Raw genomic sequence first — 16752 nt, 5'->3', positions numbered from 1 at the left:
AATCTCAACCTTGAAGGTTGAGACATGTGGCGATGAGGTTAAAGGGTACAAACTTGCAATTAGAAGATGAATAAGTTCTGGAGGTCTAATGCATAGCATAGGAGTTATCACAAACTAGATGGTGTTATAAAAACACAGCAGAGGCTTCTCTTCAACTGAAGCGCTCAGAGCCTGTTAGAAACAGATGTCTGATGTTGCCAAAATCGGATCTGGCTCCCTGCTGCAGGGATATCTGCTCTTTCTGTTGTTGTTGTTGTTGGCTTCTCCAGGGCCACACCGTGGCATGTAGAGGTTCCCAGGCTAGGGGTCTAATAGGAGCTGTAGTTGCCGCCTACAGCACAGCCCCAGCAACGCCAGATCTGAGCCGTGGCAACGCCAGACCCTTAACCCACTGAGCAAGGCCAGGGATTGAACCCTCAACCTCATGGTTCCTAGTCAAATTCATTAACCGTTGAGCCACGATGGGAACTCCAAGGGTAGCTGCTTTTATTCAGAATGCCAGCCATCTTAGGGAGATGGTGATTTGGGTGTGTCCAAAAACCAGATCTGTAGACTCTGCTTGCCATGAAAGGTTTTAAAGGGAAAAAGGGAAGTAATCTCAGTTAATCCTTCAGATACGGAATCAGACTCCTTTGGTTCAGGGGAGGGCCACACATGTGCACGTGGACGTTCCCTGGCCATGGATTGAACCCTCACACAGCAGCGACCCAAGCCACTGCAGTGACAACACTGGATCCTTAACCTGCTGCACCACAAGGGAACTCCAGAGACCAGACTCTTCACCATCTCCCACTGCATGCATCTCCTGACCTTCAGGCTTGTCAACATCTTGTGATCTTTCCTTCGATGTGATCTCGTTCGCACAGCTGATTCGTGAGATTGCTGCAATGTGGAAGCTAAGGAAGAGATCTGATCATCTTCTAAGTTCTTCTTCTTCAGTTCTACCTCTTTGATCTATGGAAAGAAACTACAGGCTAGGCAAGGTATTGCTTGATCAAAAGATGTGAAAGGTGTGCTTGGGCCTGAGATGAGTAGAACGGGAAGGGGCCTGCTTTAAGGTTACTTATAATACATCTCTGCTACAAGGATGAAACAAAGGGGCTTCCTGCTGAGGGCCGCTTCCTGCAAAGAGCTTCTTACACACACACACACACACACACACACACCACACACACACACACACACATTCTCACACATTGTTAAAGAGCAATGCTTAAGAAGATGTACCTATACCTGGGTGGGGGTGAGGTGGGCACACGACTTTCATTCACATTGCACTATTTCTTTGGCAGGTACTAACCCCTCACACACGCTCCCAGGTGTTCAACAATTCCTCTTCTCTCAACTGTGTCCCCGTGCAAACTCATGGAGAATTTGAAAAAGGCTTCAAATGTCTCTCCAGTTACAGTTGCTCAACAGAATGATTCATGTGACCTTGAAACTGAGACCCCCAAACAACTCTAAGAATCCATGGCTCTCAAAGGGTAATATGTAAGCTAATAATATGCTTGAATCAGTGGGTCAAAGTTGGGAAATCTGGAAACTCAGCAGTCAGGAACACACTTACTCTGTTTTTAACCAAACAGCAAGGACCACAAATTTACATCCTCTTTCTGAAGACAAAAATTGGCGAGCCTTGACAACACTGCTGAGCCCACAGTCTGTTTCCTCTCCTACCCCTTCAGGTTACCTGGAAAGATCAGCATTCCAATATCTCTAACCATTCTACTCAACCATTATATAATCCCATACCACCATAAATTTCTAGGACATAAAACGTTGGCCACATTCTCTAGGAAGGAAAGTGCATTAGTTTTCCATCTTAGCTCTTTCTCTGCAACATGGACTATAAGGAAAAACTCCATGTGGCCATGAATTCTCACGCAAATCTCATCACATGAAAAATGTTAATGTTTGAAGGGGCCAAAGCCATTTGGTAGGATGCTCCTGTTGGGTATGTTCCCCAGCGGTAAATATTCCAAATTTAATGGGAGCGAGGCTTGAATCCCACAATATGAGAGATTACCAGGGACTGTGACATGGTATTTGGATACCATCTCCAACAGAAATCCCCACTGGACACTAGATGCAAAAAATTACACCGGCGAACTCATAAGTAAATACCCCTGAAGGGACTGCATATATCATTCCATTCCTCGTCATGATTCAGATCACCTCCTCCCCTTCCTCAGACTGCAGCTGGTGGAGATTCGGAGGTGACCAGAGACTTAGCAGACAATAACCACTGAAAGAGCCCTTAACACAAATGTAGGCTATCTCAGAGGAACCTCCACCGGAGGCACGATCAGGCCAATTGAACACTTTGTTTCTGTCCAATGGTATACTCCCTCTCTGGGTTCATTCTCATTCTGGTCAGAAACACAGAATGAACATTGGTCACAGTCATGTCTAGGTTATGCTGCATCACAGTATTTGGGAGGAAAGTCTTCTACAATCCTGGGACTTCTGTCACGTAGCTCTCCTTTAAGGTCATATCTAAGATTGAACAGACGTCATCTTGGAGGTAAAAAGGAAGCAACAAAGTTCTAAATCGTAATGACTCATGAATACTTGCTGACAGATGAGTAAATGTTGAAGCCACATCACAAATAGAATGAAAATAATGGGCCTCAAGGACTGAAAGATGTTTTGATTGTGCACTGTGATTCCGCTGTGGGTCCATTTTGGTATATTATCTGTGTCAAATTCAACCTTTTTGTCCAAGGCAGTATGAATTTTGACATTCTCCACTCATGTGAATATCATTGCATGGTAAAGTGATTCTAACAGGACAAACCTGTCAGACGTCACAATCTGTTACCTCAGCAACACTCTTTCCTCTTTTTCAGTCTCTTCCAGGCATCTTTGATGTCTTTGTTCCTCAGACTGTATATCAAAGGGTTCAGCATGGGAATCACCACCGTGTAGAAGACTGCGGCAAATCTGTCAAGGCCAGAGGACCCACCAGAGCTGGAACTTAAATAGACAAAGATACCTGAGGTGTAGAAGAGGGTAACTGCTGTCAAGTGAGAAGCACAGGTGTTGAAAGCCTTGGACCGGCCTTTTGCGGAAGTGATCTTCATGATGGAGATGACAACGTAGACATAGGACATCATGATAACCAGGGCATTTATTATCCCAAAGAAGACTGTAAATATAGCAGTCAAGACTTGAACAAGAACGTGTCAGAGCAGGAAAGACCTAACATCAAGGCATGTCACAGAAGAAGTGGTGGATGACATTAGGCCCACAGAAGTGGAGCTGAAGCACGGCACACACTTGGGACAGAGTAGCAGAGAGTCCAGCCATATAGGACCCCAGCACCATCCGACCACAGAGAGAGGGTGACATGATGGATGAATAGAGGAGTGGGTTACAAATGGCAGCATAGCGGTCATAAGCCATGACTGTCATGAGACAACACTCGCTCAGTCCCATGGTTGAAAACACAAAATATTGAATGGCACAACCCACAACGGTGATAGTTGGCTTTGCCTGGAAGAAGTCGTAGAGCATCTTGGGGCTGTAGAGCTCACATAGCAGATGTCTATAAAGGACAGATTACTGAGGAAGAAGTACATGGGTGTGTGGAGGTGGGAATCCAGCCTTATCAGACAATGAGACACAGATTCCAAGTCAGAGTCAAAATATATATCACCAGGAACACCACAAAGAGGGCTGCTCTGATATGGGGAAAATCTGAGAATCCCAAGAGGACAAAAGCAGTGATATTCGTAGTATTGTCTCCCCTGGTCATTGGCTTTGTACTCCTGAAGTCAGAAAAGAGACAAGAGAATGCACTGCTGACTCAGGTGAAAGGGTAACTTTACAAAGCTAATACATACCATGCATTCCCTCCATGGAGAACTAGAAAAGAAGAAAAAGCTTCACGGTCTTCAGGTCAAGACCTCAGGTTTTCATCTTGAATTGTCAGCAAGAACCTTCTCCGTTATTTCATGAGGTCTCATGATCATTTATAAAGAGATTTTAAAGTTTGACTGAAAAGTTTAAGAAAGAATATGAATTCCGTGATTATCATGTAAAAGACTATCATTGATTAAAATTATAGGTTTCAAAAAAGAGTGTATAATATAACATAATACATATGACGAGTCACTGTGCTTTACAGCAGAAATTGGCACATTATACCTCAAATATATGATAAATTAAATAATTAAGAGGTTTTTAATGACCTCTGATAATTCAGGGGATAACTGCTGCATTATAAAAGTACTGCATAAGTAGCATCATTTCACAATAATTTTGAAAGAGCTCTTCTCTCCCAAATGACCATCTAGATATAGTCTTATATTCTCTTCTTTTACTCATAAGAAAAATTGCACTGTTCATTATACCTTACCAAGATTTGAAAATATATTCAATCAAACAGCTCCTACGTGGCCTAGGAATTACACCGTGATTTCGAATCCTGATAGTATTTTGGAGGGACACAGTCTGTCTGCCCCAATAAGTTATGAAAAACATCTTCTTAGGGAAGACTTCATACAAAATATCCCAAAGGGAAGCCAGTACAAATCACTACTGGCCCCAACTTTTGTCCTAATTGCAGGAATTTTTCATTTTAGGAAGCAGCATCAAACTCTGGTTAAGGGTTAAGAGCGTGGATTTTAAGTTCTCAGTGTCATAATCAATATAGCAAGATAGATTATTCCTGAATTCAGTCCTCCTCACCAGAAAATTAAAAAAAAAACTAGTAACTATTCATAGGCAAGATACCAATGTTAAAATTCTAAAACAAAGGATGAAGGTAGAGCATCCCCCCTGGGCCACAGAGTCCACGAAGGACCACATGAAAAGAATAGAGGAGCAGCTACACTCTGACCTCACTGCCCCTCCCCTCTGCTGCTTCAGGGCTCCACCAGAGTGGCCCCTCAGTGCCCAAGGTTTTCCATCACATTGGACGGCACAGAAGAAGGAGATACATTTCTAGACACATACAACCTAGGAAAACTGAATCAGAAAAAAAAAAAAAAACACAGAACAGAAAGTCTGAACAGAACAATAACTAGCAAGGAGACTGAATCAGTTATCAGAAACCTCCCAACAAAGAAAAGCCCTGGACAAGAAGGCTTCATCGTAAATTGCACCCAACATTTAAGGAAGAATTAATGCCAATCCTTTTCAAACTCTTCCCAAAAAACTGAAGAGAAAGGAACCTTTCCAAAGGCATTTTACAAAGCCAATATTACTTTGACGGCAAAGCAAGATAAGGACACTACCAGGGAAGAAAACTACGGGTCATTATCCTTGGTTACTAAAGATTTTTAAAGTCTCAACGAAATACTAGCAAACAAAATTCAGCAGCACATACAAAGGATCCTACCATGACCAGGTAGGGTTCGTTCTTGGGATGCAAGAATGGGTCAACATACACAAAGCAATAAATGTGACACATTACATCAACAGAATGAAATATAAAAAATCATAAAATCCTCTCAATAAATGCACTAAAAGCTTTGGACAAATTCAACTTGCAATCATGATCAAAACTCTCAACAAGTGAGGTAGGAGGAATTTACCTCAACATAGTAAAGGCCATGAGAACATGCCTGCATCTAACACCACACTCAGTGGTAAATGATTGAAAGCTTTTCTTCCTAAGACAGGAGATAAGACAAGGGTGACCACTGTGCACATTCCTACACAACATTGTACTAGAAGTCCAAGCCAGGCCAATCCGGCAAGAAGGAAGGAAGGAAGGAAGGAAGGAAGGAAGGAAGGAAGGAAGGAAGGAAGGAAGGGATAGATGGCATCAGAATTGAAATTTCTCCTGCTTGCAGATGATATGATTTTTTAATATAGACAGTCTTAAAGACTCCACTCAAAACCTGTCAGATTAAAGAATCCAAATATTGTCATGGAATCACAAATACCCTAAACAGACTAAATAATCCTGAGAAAGAGAACACAGCTGGAGGCATTAAGCTTCCTGACTTCTACTTCCTGGCTCTGTGACCCTTAGCAAGTTATTCACATTTCTGTGCCTTCGTTGCCTCATTTATCAATAGGGCTAATAGGATTTAGCACCTATGAGTTCCTGTTGAGACTCAGTGATAACACACCCATGAGGATGTGGGTATCCATGAGGATGTGGGTTCGATCCTTGGCCCTTCTCAGTGGTTAAGGATCCTGTGTTGCCAAGAGCTGCAGTGTATGTCACAGACATGCCATTGCTGTGGTGTAGGCTGACATCTGCAGCTCCAATGCCCTAGACCAGGATGTTCCATATGCCACAACTGCAGTCCTGAAAAAACAAAGATTTACTACCACACAGGGGGGTGGTGTTTCAGGGACTCAATGACCGAAAGACCTTAGCAAAACCTTTTTCAAATCGGACCTACTAAGGACATGGTCACTTGTGAGGTCGTGCAGGGCACAAAATCAGCTCAAGGAAGCCAGGAATGTTGCTGGATGAAAATAAACAATATTAGGTAAAAGAAGATTTAAAGGGACGGGTGGACCAACACTACCTGGGCTCAGATGGGGGCTTCTCTGATATCTGTGTTACCCACCCTATAGTCTCCAGACACCCACGTTCTCCAAAGATAATTTCTTTAAGAGGTCAATGAAATTCTACATATTTGTTCATATCTTTATCAGCAACCTGCTTGACTTAGCTGTACAGAAATTATGAATCAAAGCTGTATGTTTAAATGAAAATCAGATTAATGATTAGTACATAAAAACAGATCTGCAACTAAACATATTGAATTATAAGTGTCCTTGGGTTGAATAAAGATGAACAGTGTAAATAAGCACAATTTGGTTTATTCTCCTGAAATTCAGTAAATTCTTTATCTTAACATTCAGTTAGCTTTTACCATACATTAACCTATACAGACATGTCCTTCGATTCTAAATGATTCCTTACCCCCATTTTACAGGTGGAAAACAGAAGGCTGCAGAGGTCAAGATTACATCCCCAAGACACTGCAGAACCAGACGTCAACATGTGTCCCTCACTCCAGAGTGACACCTGACATTTCAGGTCACAGATTCATATTTTCCAGGAAAGTGGGAGACAGAAAACTCCAGGAAGAGCCCGAAGTGGAGGGTGTGGACATAAGGGAGAAGGGATAGTGGAAGAAGGAGAAAGAGACTGAGGATGACAAACCTGGCTCCATGAAATTCCAGCTGGAAGAATCACATGGCTACAGAGATAGCACAGAATCCACTATCTCTATGAATCTTGCCCCCTCACCTTGACTCAGGGCCCAGGAAGGCAGAGTTCTTGACAAAGGGTAAAATTGTGGATGTCTTTTGCAAACAGATTTTCCAGGTGGGCATGCTGCACTTCAGTATGGAGACTTTGGACCATGGACTTGGCTGTCCACTCAGCCAGAGAGATGCCCACATGAGAGCCTCTTCTATGTGTCATCAAGGGCAGAGTGAACGGAAAAAAACAGTTGGGCAAGAACGCTCTCCAGGTACTTGCTCTCTGGAGTCAGGGTTGTCATGGAGATTTTGTCCCTTCTAATTTCATGTCCCACTTTGCCATGTCCCTCCTGATTCAGTTCTCTACTCCCCTGTGGTCCTATCAAGGTCTCATAATTAGAGCTTTTCCTTTAACACCCTGGGAGTCATTTGAGCTGGAAGGGACATAGTGATCACCTAGACCAATACCTTCAATTTCCAGGTGGAGACCTGAGGTCAGTGGACTTAAACAGAGACTTGCCCAAGATGACACAGCTAGCTGGTGATAGTGTGAATATACTAAATCAGATATGTGGACACACCCTGCTTACAAAGCACCTTCATTTATATATATCCATACACATATCTCCTTTTTTAATGTTTTAATGATTTTTATTTTTTCCATTATAGTTGGTTTCCAGTGTTCTGTCTGTTTTCTACCATATAGCAAAGTGACCCAGTCTCACACATGCACACATATTCTTTTTCTCACATATCCTCCATCATGTTCCTTCACAAGTGACTAGATATAGTTCACTATGCTATACAGCAGGATCATATTGCTTGTCCACTCCAAATGCAATAGTTTGCATCTATGAACCCCAAGCTCCCAGTTCATCCCACTCCCTCCCCCTCCCCCTTGGCAACCACAAGTCTGTTCTCCAAGCCCATGAGTTTCTTTTCTGTGGAAAGATTCATTTGTGCCATATACTAGATTGAGATATAAGTGATATCATAGTGTGTCTTGCTCTTTCTAACTTACTTCACTTAGGACGAGAGTCTCTTGTTCCATCCATGTTGTTGCAAGTGGCATTATTTTGTTCTTTTTATGACTGAGTAGCATTCCATTGCTGTACACATATCTTCTTAAATACCTGACCTAAATCAATCATCACTGCAGCCATGAGGCAAACATGGCATTTCTTCCTATGCTACGTGAACAAATCAAGGCAATAAGGACTACAGTAAAACTATTCATGAGAAGGCCACAATTGTGGTTACAACCACACACTTTCGTGTCAGAAAATCTGGATTGAGTAGCATCTCTTCCACTTGAGGATTCTATGATCTTGACCAAATGCACTTCTCTAAACCTTGGTATTGTCACCTATAAAATAGGACCGACAAGGGCATTGAATTTCAGATCCCTTTTTAAGCTATTGTCAGAATATACACACTTTGCCTTCTATTAATACCAAGTGTAATTTATGTGTTCTGAATTGGAGTTCAATCCAACATATTCTGCAGCATTACTAATTCTTCATTTAAAATGTCTAAGATCATTCCAAGAATTGTTTGTCAATTTTTAGTCCTTTTTTAAATTGAGATCAGGTACCTTGCCATTACTATGGATATTGGGGTGTTTCAGGAAGGTCTCATTCTTGATTGGATCAACTTCAGCTAATCTTACTGCCAGGGAGAAACAAGTGTGTGTGGACAATGAGTGAATTACATGATTTAACTCCTGCTAATAGGCTGGTACTTACATGTTCCTCTGGTAAAAAACTATAATAATTTAATCTGTAAAACGGAAAAGATTCTTAAAACAGTGTTGCAGATATCAGACCAAAACATAGAATTGGTGCTTCACAGACAAGCGGTAGAGGATATGTTTCTGGTCAGTTAGAAAGAACCATTTAGTTCCACAAACTGCATTTTGTGAAATTAAAGATGAACTTTTGCTACACTAAGAAGAATATGGCAGATTTCAATATGTCTAAAAATTCTAACTATAAAAGGGGTAATTCGAACCTGCAAACCCCATACGTTAATAGAAAGAAGTCACATCTTTGCAGTGTAACTCTATGAAATATAAAATGTAGTATAAACACTAATATGATATGTTTGAAACTTAGCCCATAATCTTCTGTCTGAAAAAAGAAACCTCTTTTTAAAATTTCTTGATTGGACTCTGAGTTTCCATGGTAACTCCATGTCAGGTGGCTCTATTGCTCCCTGGTCAAACTTAAGTCCTGGATCCTCTGAGGGATGCAGATCACTGGAGTTCATGTCCAACTCCACTAGACACACCACAAAAGCCTTTATTTCTGAGGTCTTTCCTGGTCTCAGGGAAGCTACCAGAGAGCATGCTGCAACCAGTCCAACATATGCCCAGGAATTGATGACTTTGACTTCTTTTTAATCCTCTGAGCCTTAAAGGTGTCTTTTCTTTCTACCATTCCTCTCTCCCTTCTCTTTTTCACAATACACTTCACAAAAAAGGCTCAGAGGACAAGTTAGGGGACAAGGTTATTTGGTAATAAAGCTAGACCTACCTTTGTCCCTCTCCACTCCCATCATCTCCTGGCATCTCCTTTGCTTTCTTTTTTTCCTCTCCCCCATCTCTCTCTCTCTGTCTCTCTGTGTCTCTCTCTCTCCTGCTCTCTTGTTCTGTGTGTATGTCTGTCTCTCTCTCAAACACACACAAACACACACACACACAATCTCTGTTCAAAATTAAGATTAGGAATTGCTCATTTTTAAACTATTTTTAATTCTCACATATTTAATTTTTTATTTCTTTTTATTTTTAGTTTATTGATGTATAAATAAACACCTAATTTTATAAAGAAAAATCAGTGAAGAAAAGCGTAGTGTGTATGGCTTCCTGGGTTCTTATCATTTCACTATATGTAACATCTATCAGAATCTCTGTTATCAAAATATAGGGTTTTGTCTACCTGGGTCTAATCAGGGAAACAGACTTTTTAAACTGAATTCAATGCAGCTGGCACTGCCTCAGACAGATCACTTGGTGGTGGCAGTTAAATATAATGATGCTAGTAGCCAGTATGGAAAGAGTTGAAGAGTTTTCAAAAAACCACATATAGAAATACCATATGAGGCAAAAGACCTGAATAGACATTTCTCCAAGGAAGATATACAGATGGCCAACAAACACATGAAAAAATGCTCAACATCGCTGATTATAAGAGAAATGCAAATCAAAACTACCATGAGATACCACCTCACACCAGTCAGAATGGCCATCATTCATAAATCCACAAATAACAAGTGCTGGAGGGGCTGTGGAGAAAAGGGAACCCTCCTGCACTGCTGGTGGGAATGTAAACTGGTACAGCCACTATGGAGAACAGTTTGGAGATACCTTAGAAATCTATACATAGAACTTCCATATGACCCTGCAATCCCACTCTTGGGCATCTATCCGGACAAAGCTCTACTTAAAAGAGACACATGCACCCGCATGTTCATTGCAGCACTATTCACAATAGCCAGGACATGGAAACAATCCAAATGTCCATCGACAGAGGATTGGATTCGGAAGATGTGGTATATATACACGATGGAATACTACTCAGCCATAAAAAAGGATGACATCATGCCATTTGCAGCAACATGGATGGAACTAGAGAATCTCATACTGAGTGAAATGAGCCAGAAAGACAAAGACAAATACCATATGACATCACTTATAACTGGAATCTAATATCCAGCACAAATGAACATCTCCTCAGAAAAGAAAATCAATCATGGACTTGGAGAAGAGACTTGTGGTTGCCTGATGGGAGGGGAAGGGAGTGGGAGGGATTGGGAGCTTGGGCTTATCAGTCACAACGTAGAATAGATTTACAAGGAGATCCCGCTGAATAGCATTGAGAACTATGTCTAGATACTCATGTTGCAACAGAAGAAATGGTGGGGGAAAAACTGTAATTGTAATGTATACATGTAAGGATAACCTGACCCCCTTGCTGTACAGTGGGAAAATAAAATTAAAAAAAAAAAAAAAAAAAAAAAAAAAAAAAAAAAAAAGAAATACCATATGATCCAGCCATTCTACCCATGAGCTTATATCTGAAAAAAAATGAAAGCGCTAAATAGAAAAGATACATGAGTCTCAATGTTCATAGCAGTGATATTTACAATTGCCAAGATATGAAAGCAACCTACGTGTCCATCAAGGGTGAGTGGATGTGGAGTTCCCTGGTGGCTCAGTGGTTAAGGACCTGGCATTATCACTACTGTGTCTTGGGTCACTACTGTGGCATGGAATCGATCCCTGGCCTGGGAACTTCCACATGCCACTGTAGTGCCCCCCCCCAAAAAAGAGAGAAGAATGGATAAAGAATGGGGGAGTGGAGTTCCCATTGTGGCACAGTGGTTAACGAATCCGACTAGGAACCATGAGGTTGCAGGTTCGGTCCCTGCCCTTTCTCGGTGGGTTTACGATCCGGCATTGCCGTGAGCTGTGGTGTAGGTTGCAGATGCGGCTCGGATCCCGCGTTGCTGTGGCTCTGGCGTAGGCCGGTGGCTACAGCTCCGATTCGACCCCTAGCCTGGGAACCTCCATATGCCGCGGGAGCAGCCCAAGAAATAGCAAAAAGACAAAAAGACAAAAAAAAAATGGGGGAATACACACACACACATGCAATGTAATACTACTCAGTCATAAAAAAGAATAAAAATTTTCCATTTGCAGCAACATGAATGGACTTAGTGGGACTATGCTAAGAAAATAGGTCATACAGAGAAGGAAAATAGTGTATGATATCACTTAAATGTAGAACCTAAAAATAAAACAAGCTAATGAATATAAGAGATCAGAAACAGACTCACAAAATAGAGAACAAATTAGTTGTTCCCAGTGGGAGAGGGAAGGGGGAAGGGAATGATAAGGGTAGGAGATTAAGCGATACAAACTACTAAGTGCAAATTAAATAAGCTATGAGAATAAACTGTCCAATACGGGAATATAGGCAAAATTTTACAATAACTATAAATGGAATAACAAGTTTAAAAATTGTGAGTCATTATGTTGTACACCTGAAATGTATAAAATATTGTACATTAACTATAACATAGATGATAGATAGATAGATAGATAGATAGATAAATAGATGATAGATAGACAGATAGACAGACAGACAGACGATAAAATTAAAAAGAAATTCATGGCACCAGAAAACAAGGAAGACCTCGCTATTCTTGTGTTCTACAAAGTGTCTCTTGCATGTTCTTACCCCTGTCTTCCTTATACGGGTAATAATACCAACCCAAATGTTATTCTTTTTTTTCATTCACAGATTTTTATTTTTTTATAATGATTTTTATTTTTTTCTTTATAGCTAGTTTAGAGTGATCTGTCAATTTTCTACTGTACAGCATGGTAACCCAGGTACACACATATGTATAGGTTTTTTTTCTCACATTATCATGCTCCATCATAAGTGACTAGATGTAGTTCCTAGTGCTACACAGCAGGAACTCATTGCTTATCCATTCCAAAGGCAATAATCTGCATCTATTAACCCCATGTTCCCAATCCATCCCACTCCCTCCACCCCACCCCTCCTCCCAAATATTATTCTTACTGAGGTAAATGTGTTTCCCTCTTTATCATTCTCCTGAGGGCTTCTTTGATCTCATTGTTCCTCAAACTATATATAAGAGGGTTTAACATGGAATAAGGACAACATAGAACACTGACAGGACCTTGTCCTGCTTCTTGGGGTGGCCAGAGCTAGGAAGCAGGTACACGGAGAGACCTGTGCCATAGAAGAGTGTCACAACTGCCAGGTGGGAGGCACAGGTATTGAACGCCTTGGCACTACCTTTGATGGAGGATATTTTCAGAATGGAAACTGCTATGAAACCATAGGATAAGAGGATAACAAGCAAAGAACCCAACCCAAAAAGAATAGCTACTAAAGAAAGTATCATTTGGCTGGTGAAGGGATTGGAGCAAGACAAGGAAATAATCTGAGGAAGGTCACAGAAGAAATGATGAATCACATTTGGCCCACAGTAGTAGAGGTGAAAACAAGGGACTGTTTGAACTAAGCTACCAAGGAAACCACTCCCAAAAGCCCCAGCAATCATCTTCACACAGAGGCCAGGAGCCATGATGGCTGAGTACTGCAGGGGGCTACCAATAGCAACATATCTGTCATAGGCCATGGCAGCCAAGAGGCAGCACTCAGCCTGACCCATCCAGGACCCAACAAAATACTGGGTGGCACAGGCTATGAAGGAGATTGTTTTTTCAACCTTTAAGAAATCTGAAAGCATCCTTGGGCTGACAGAAGACGAGTAAGAGATATCAATAAAAGACAAGAAACTGAAAAAAAAGTACATAGGTATGTGGAGGTGGGAATCCATTCTGATGAGGCAGATAAGACCCAGATTCCAGGTTAGAGTTATAAGATAGATCCCTAGAAAGATTGGAAAGAGGACAAGTTGCAGCTCTTTTTCATCTGAGAGTCCCAGGAAAACAAACGTGGCCACGAAAGTTAGATTTTTATCCCCATCCATGGACTTGTTTGGTGCCATCTGCTGAGAAAAACATGAGAAGGAAATGCTTTTATTCTACAAACAAAACACTCTTCTTTTTTTTTTTCAGTCATGCAGCTGATTAATATACAACCTTGAATCATCAATGTTGAGTTAACCTGTCCTTTCCATGTATAATCACCAATCTTAAATGAAAAATTATCTTGAATATATATATTGTAATTCTCTTGGGGGTCCTAAAGACAGTAAATGAACATCATTAGTATATATTGATTAAATGCCTTAGTTTCATGCTTTCCCATTCCAGATTTTACAAATATATGAGAATTTAAAATGGACTAAATTAAGAAAATCTGTCATCTCTCTATATGGTAAAAATAATGATTCTGATAAGAGTAACTTTGATATTAACTCAAGGCTTGAAGAAATCCCTGAATCATGCTAGGCTTCGTCTATAAAGTGAGGATGGTGGAGTCTGTATTCTTGAAAATCTACATGAGAACTAACATTCATTATTCTGTAATCAAGACAGGTGGAAAGTTCAAAAATACAGGTGGAATGCTGTAGCCAGTGCTGAAAGTGAAAACTCCTAGCCAAGAATACTAACACTGTAGCTGGCAAATTTATACTTGAGATATGAAAGAGAAATGAATGGATTTCCCATCATGGATCAGTGGAAAGGAAACTGACTAGTATCCATGAGGACACAGGTTCAATCCCTGGCCTTTCTCAGTGTGTTAAGGATCCAGCATTGCCATGAGCTGTGGTGTAGGTCGCAGACACTCAGCTCGAATCTGACATTGCTGTGGCTATGGCGCAGGTCAGCAGCTACAGCTCCAATTCAACTGCTAGTCTGGGAACTTCCATATGCTATGGGGTGTGGCCCTTAAAAAAAAAAAAGAGAAAGAGAAATGAAGACTTTCTCAGAAACACAAAATCTGATGTATTCATCACCACTAGACCTGCCTTACAAGAAATACTAAAAGGAGTTTTCCAAGCTGATATGTAAAGACACTTCAGCAACATGAAAAGATAAGAAAGTATGCAAACAACTTAGGAATAAAAGTAAAAAGACTTTAAATATGCTAATTCAGTAATAGGGTATTGTTTAACCACTTAACTATAGTAGAAAGGATAAAAACAAACAGTTTTTAAAAATAACTATACCTGGCTGTGGCATAGGCTGGCAGCTGCATCTCAGATTAACCCCTAGCCTGGGAACTTCCATATGCTGCCAGCGTGGCCCTAAAAAGACCAAAAAATAATAATAATAACTATATCTACTATAATTTATGTAAATAAACAACATAGAATAGGTAAATAGTTATACAAGGTGAGAGTAAAAATGTGCTGTTTTTGTAGACGAAATTAAGTTGAATATCAGCTTAAAATGGATGGTTTTATCTATGAGACTTATATGTTTATATAAGACTCTAAGCAACAAAGAAAAAACCAAGAGTAGATTCACAAATAATAAAAACCTAAAGCAGATTCACAGAAGAAATAACGCCATAGAAAATCACTGATGTAGAAAGATAGGTAGAAACAGATGGAAAAGAAACAGTGAAGGAGCAGAATGGCCATCATCCAAAAGTCTACAAACAATAAGTGCTGGAGAGGGTGTGGAAAAAAAGGAACACTATTACACTGTTGATGGGATTGTAAATTGGTGCAACCTCTGTGGAAAACAGTATGGAGATTCCTCAGAAAACTAAACATAGAACTACCATTTGATCCAGCCATCCCACTCCTAAGCATCTATCCAGAGAAAACCACAACTCGCAAAGGCACATATACTCCAGTGTTCATTGCAGCACTATTTACAATAGCAAAGACATGGAAACAACCCAAATGTCCATTGGCAGAGGAGTGGATCAAGAAGAGGTGGTACATATATACAATGGAATATTACTCAGCCATTAAAAAGAACGAAATACCAGCATTTTTAGCAGCATGGATGGACCTAAAAACTATCATGCTAAGTGAAGTCAGCCATACAATGAGACACCAATATCCAATGCTTTCACTGACATGTGGAATCTGAAAAAAGGACAGACTGAACTTCTTTGCAGAACAGATGCTGACTCACAGACATTGAAAAACTTATGGTCTCCGGAGGAGACAGTCTGGGGGGCAGGGGGATGTGCTTGGGCTGTGGGATGGAAATCCTGTGAAATCAGATTGTTATGATCACTATACAACTACAGATATGATTTAAAAAAATATATCAAGGTTAAAATTTTAAAAAATAAAAAAATTTTTTAAAATTAAAAATGAATAAATAAGTAAATAAAGCATACTTTGCTTAAAAAAAAAAAGAAAGAAAGAAACAGTGAAGGAGTTCCTGTCATGGCTCAGTGGTTAATGAACCTGATTAGAAATCATGAGGTTACATGTTCGATCCCTGACCTCACTCAGTGGGTTAAGGATCCAGCATTGCCATGAGCTGTGGTGTAGGTCTCAGACGCAGCTCAGATCCCACGTTGCTGTGGCTGTGGTGTAGGCCAGCAGCAACAGCTCCGATTAGATCCCTAGCCTGGGAACCTCCATATGCCACAGGTGCAGCCCTAGAAAATACAAAAAGAAAAAAAGAAAAAAGAAAAGAAAGAGTGGAGGAGTTGTTGCTGCTGTGGTGTGGGTTCAATCCTTGGCCCAGGAACTTCCATATGTCACAGGCATATCAAAAAAAGAAGGAAGGAAGGAGGGAAGGAAGAAAGAAGAGGGGGAGGGAGGAAGGAAGGGAGGAAGGAAGGAAGAAGGAAGGAAGAAAAAAAGAAAAAGAAATGGTAGAAATACAAAATAGCCAGAAAGCAGTTGATAAAATGGCATTAGTTCTTACATATCTATGATAACTTTAAATGCAAATGTGTTAAGTTCACCCATCAAAAAGTCAGAGCACTCAATCAATTAAAAAAAAAAAAAAAGATCTGGAGATCCAGAGTTCTCCTGGTGGTGCAATGGGATTGGTGGCATCTTGGGAGTCTTGGGATGCAGGTTTGATACCCAACCCAGCATAGTGGGTTGAGGATCCAGTGTTGCCTGCAACTGTGGCTTGGGTGGCAA

At 40.7% G+C, this 16752-nt stretch overlaps 1 protein-coding gene and 1 pseudogene across 1 annotated transcript; both read right to left on the bottom strand.

Annotated features, from left to right (window-relative positions):
• LOC110259092 lies at positions 2883–3584 on the bottom strand (annotated as a pseudogene).
• Positions 12767–13728, bottom strand: LOC110259448 (olfactory receptor 1440-like). The gene is given in 2 exon segments (XM_021084661.1): positions 12767–12858; positions 12861–13728. Coding segments are annotated over 2 exon segments (960 nt in total).

This window comes from Sus scrofa, chromosome 2 (assembly GCF_000003025.6).
Source record: "Sus scrofa isolate TJ Tabasco breed Duroc chromosome 2, Sscrofa11.1, whole genome shotgun sequence".
Lineage (NCBI taxonomy): Eukaryota > Metazoa > Chordata > Mammalia > Artiodactyla > Suidae > Sus > Sus scrofa.
Note: the sequence above shows the minus strand (reverse complement) of the source record. Positions and strands in the feature narration are given on the sequence as shown.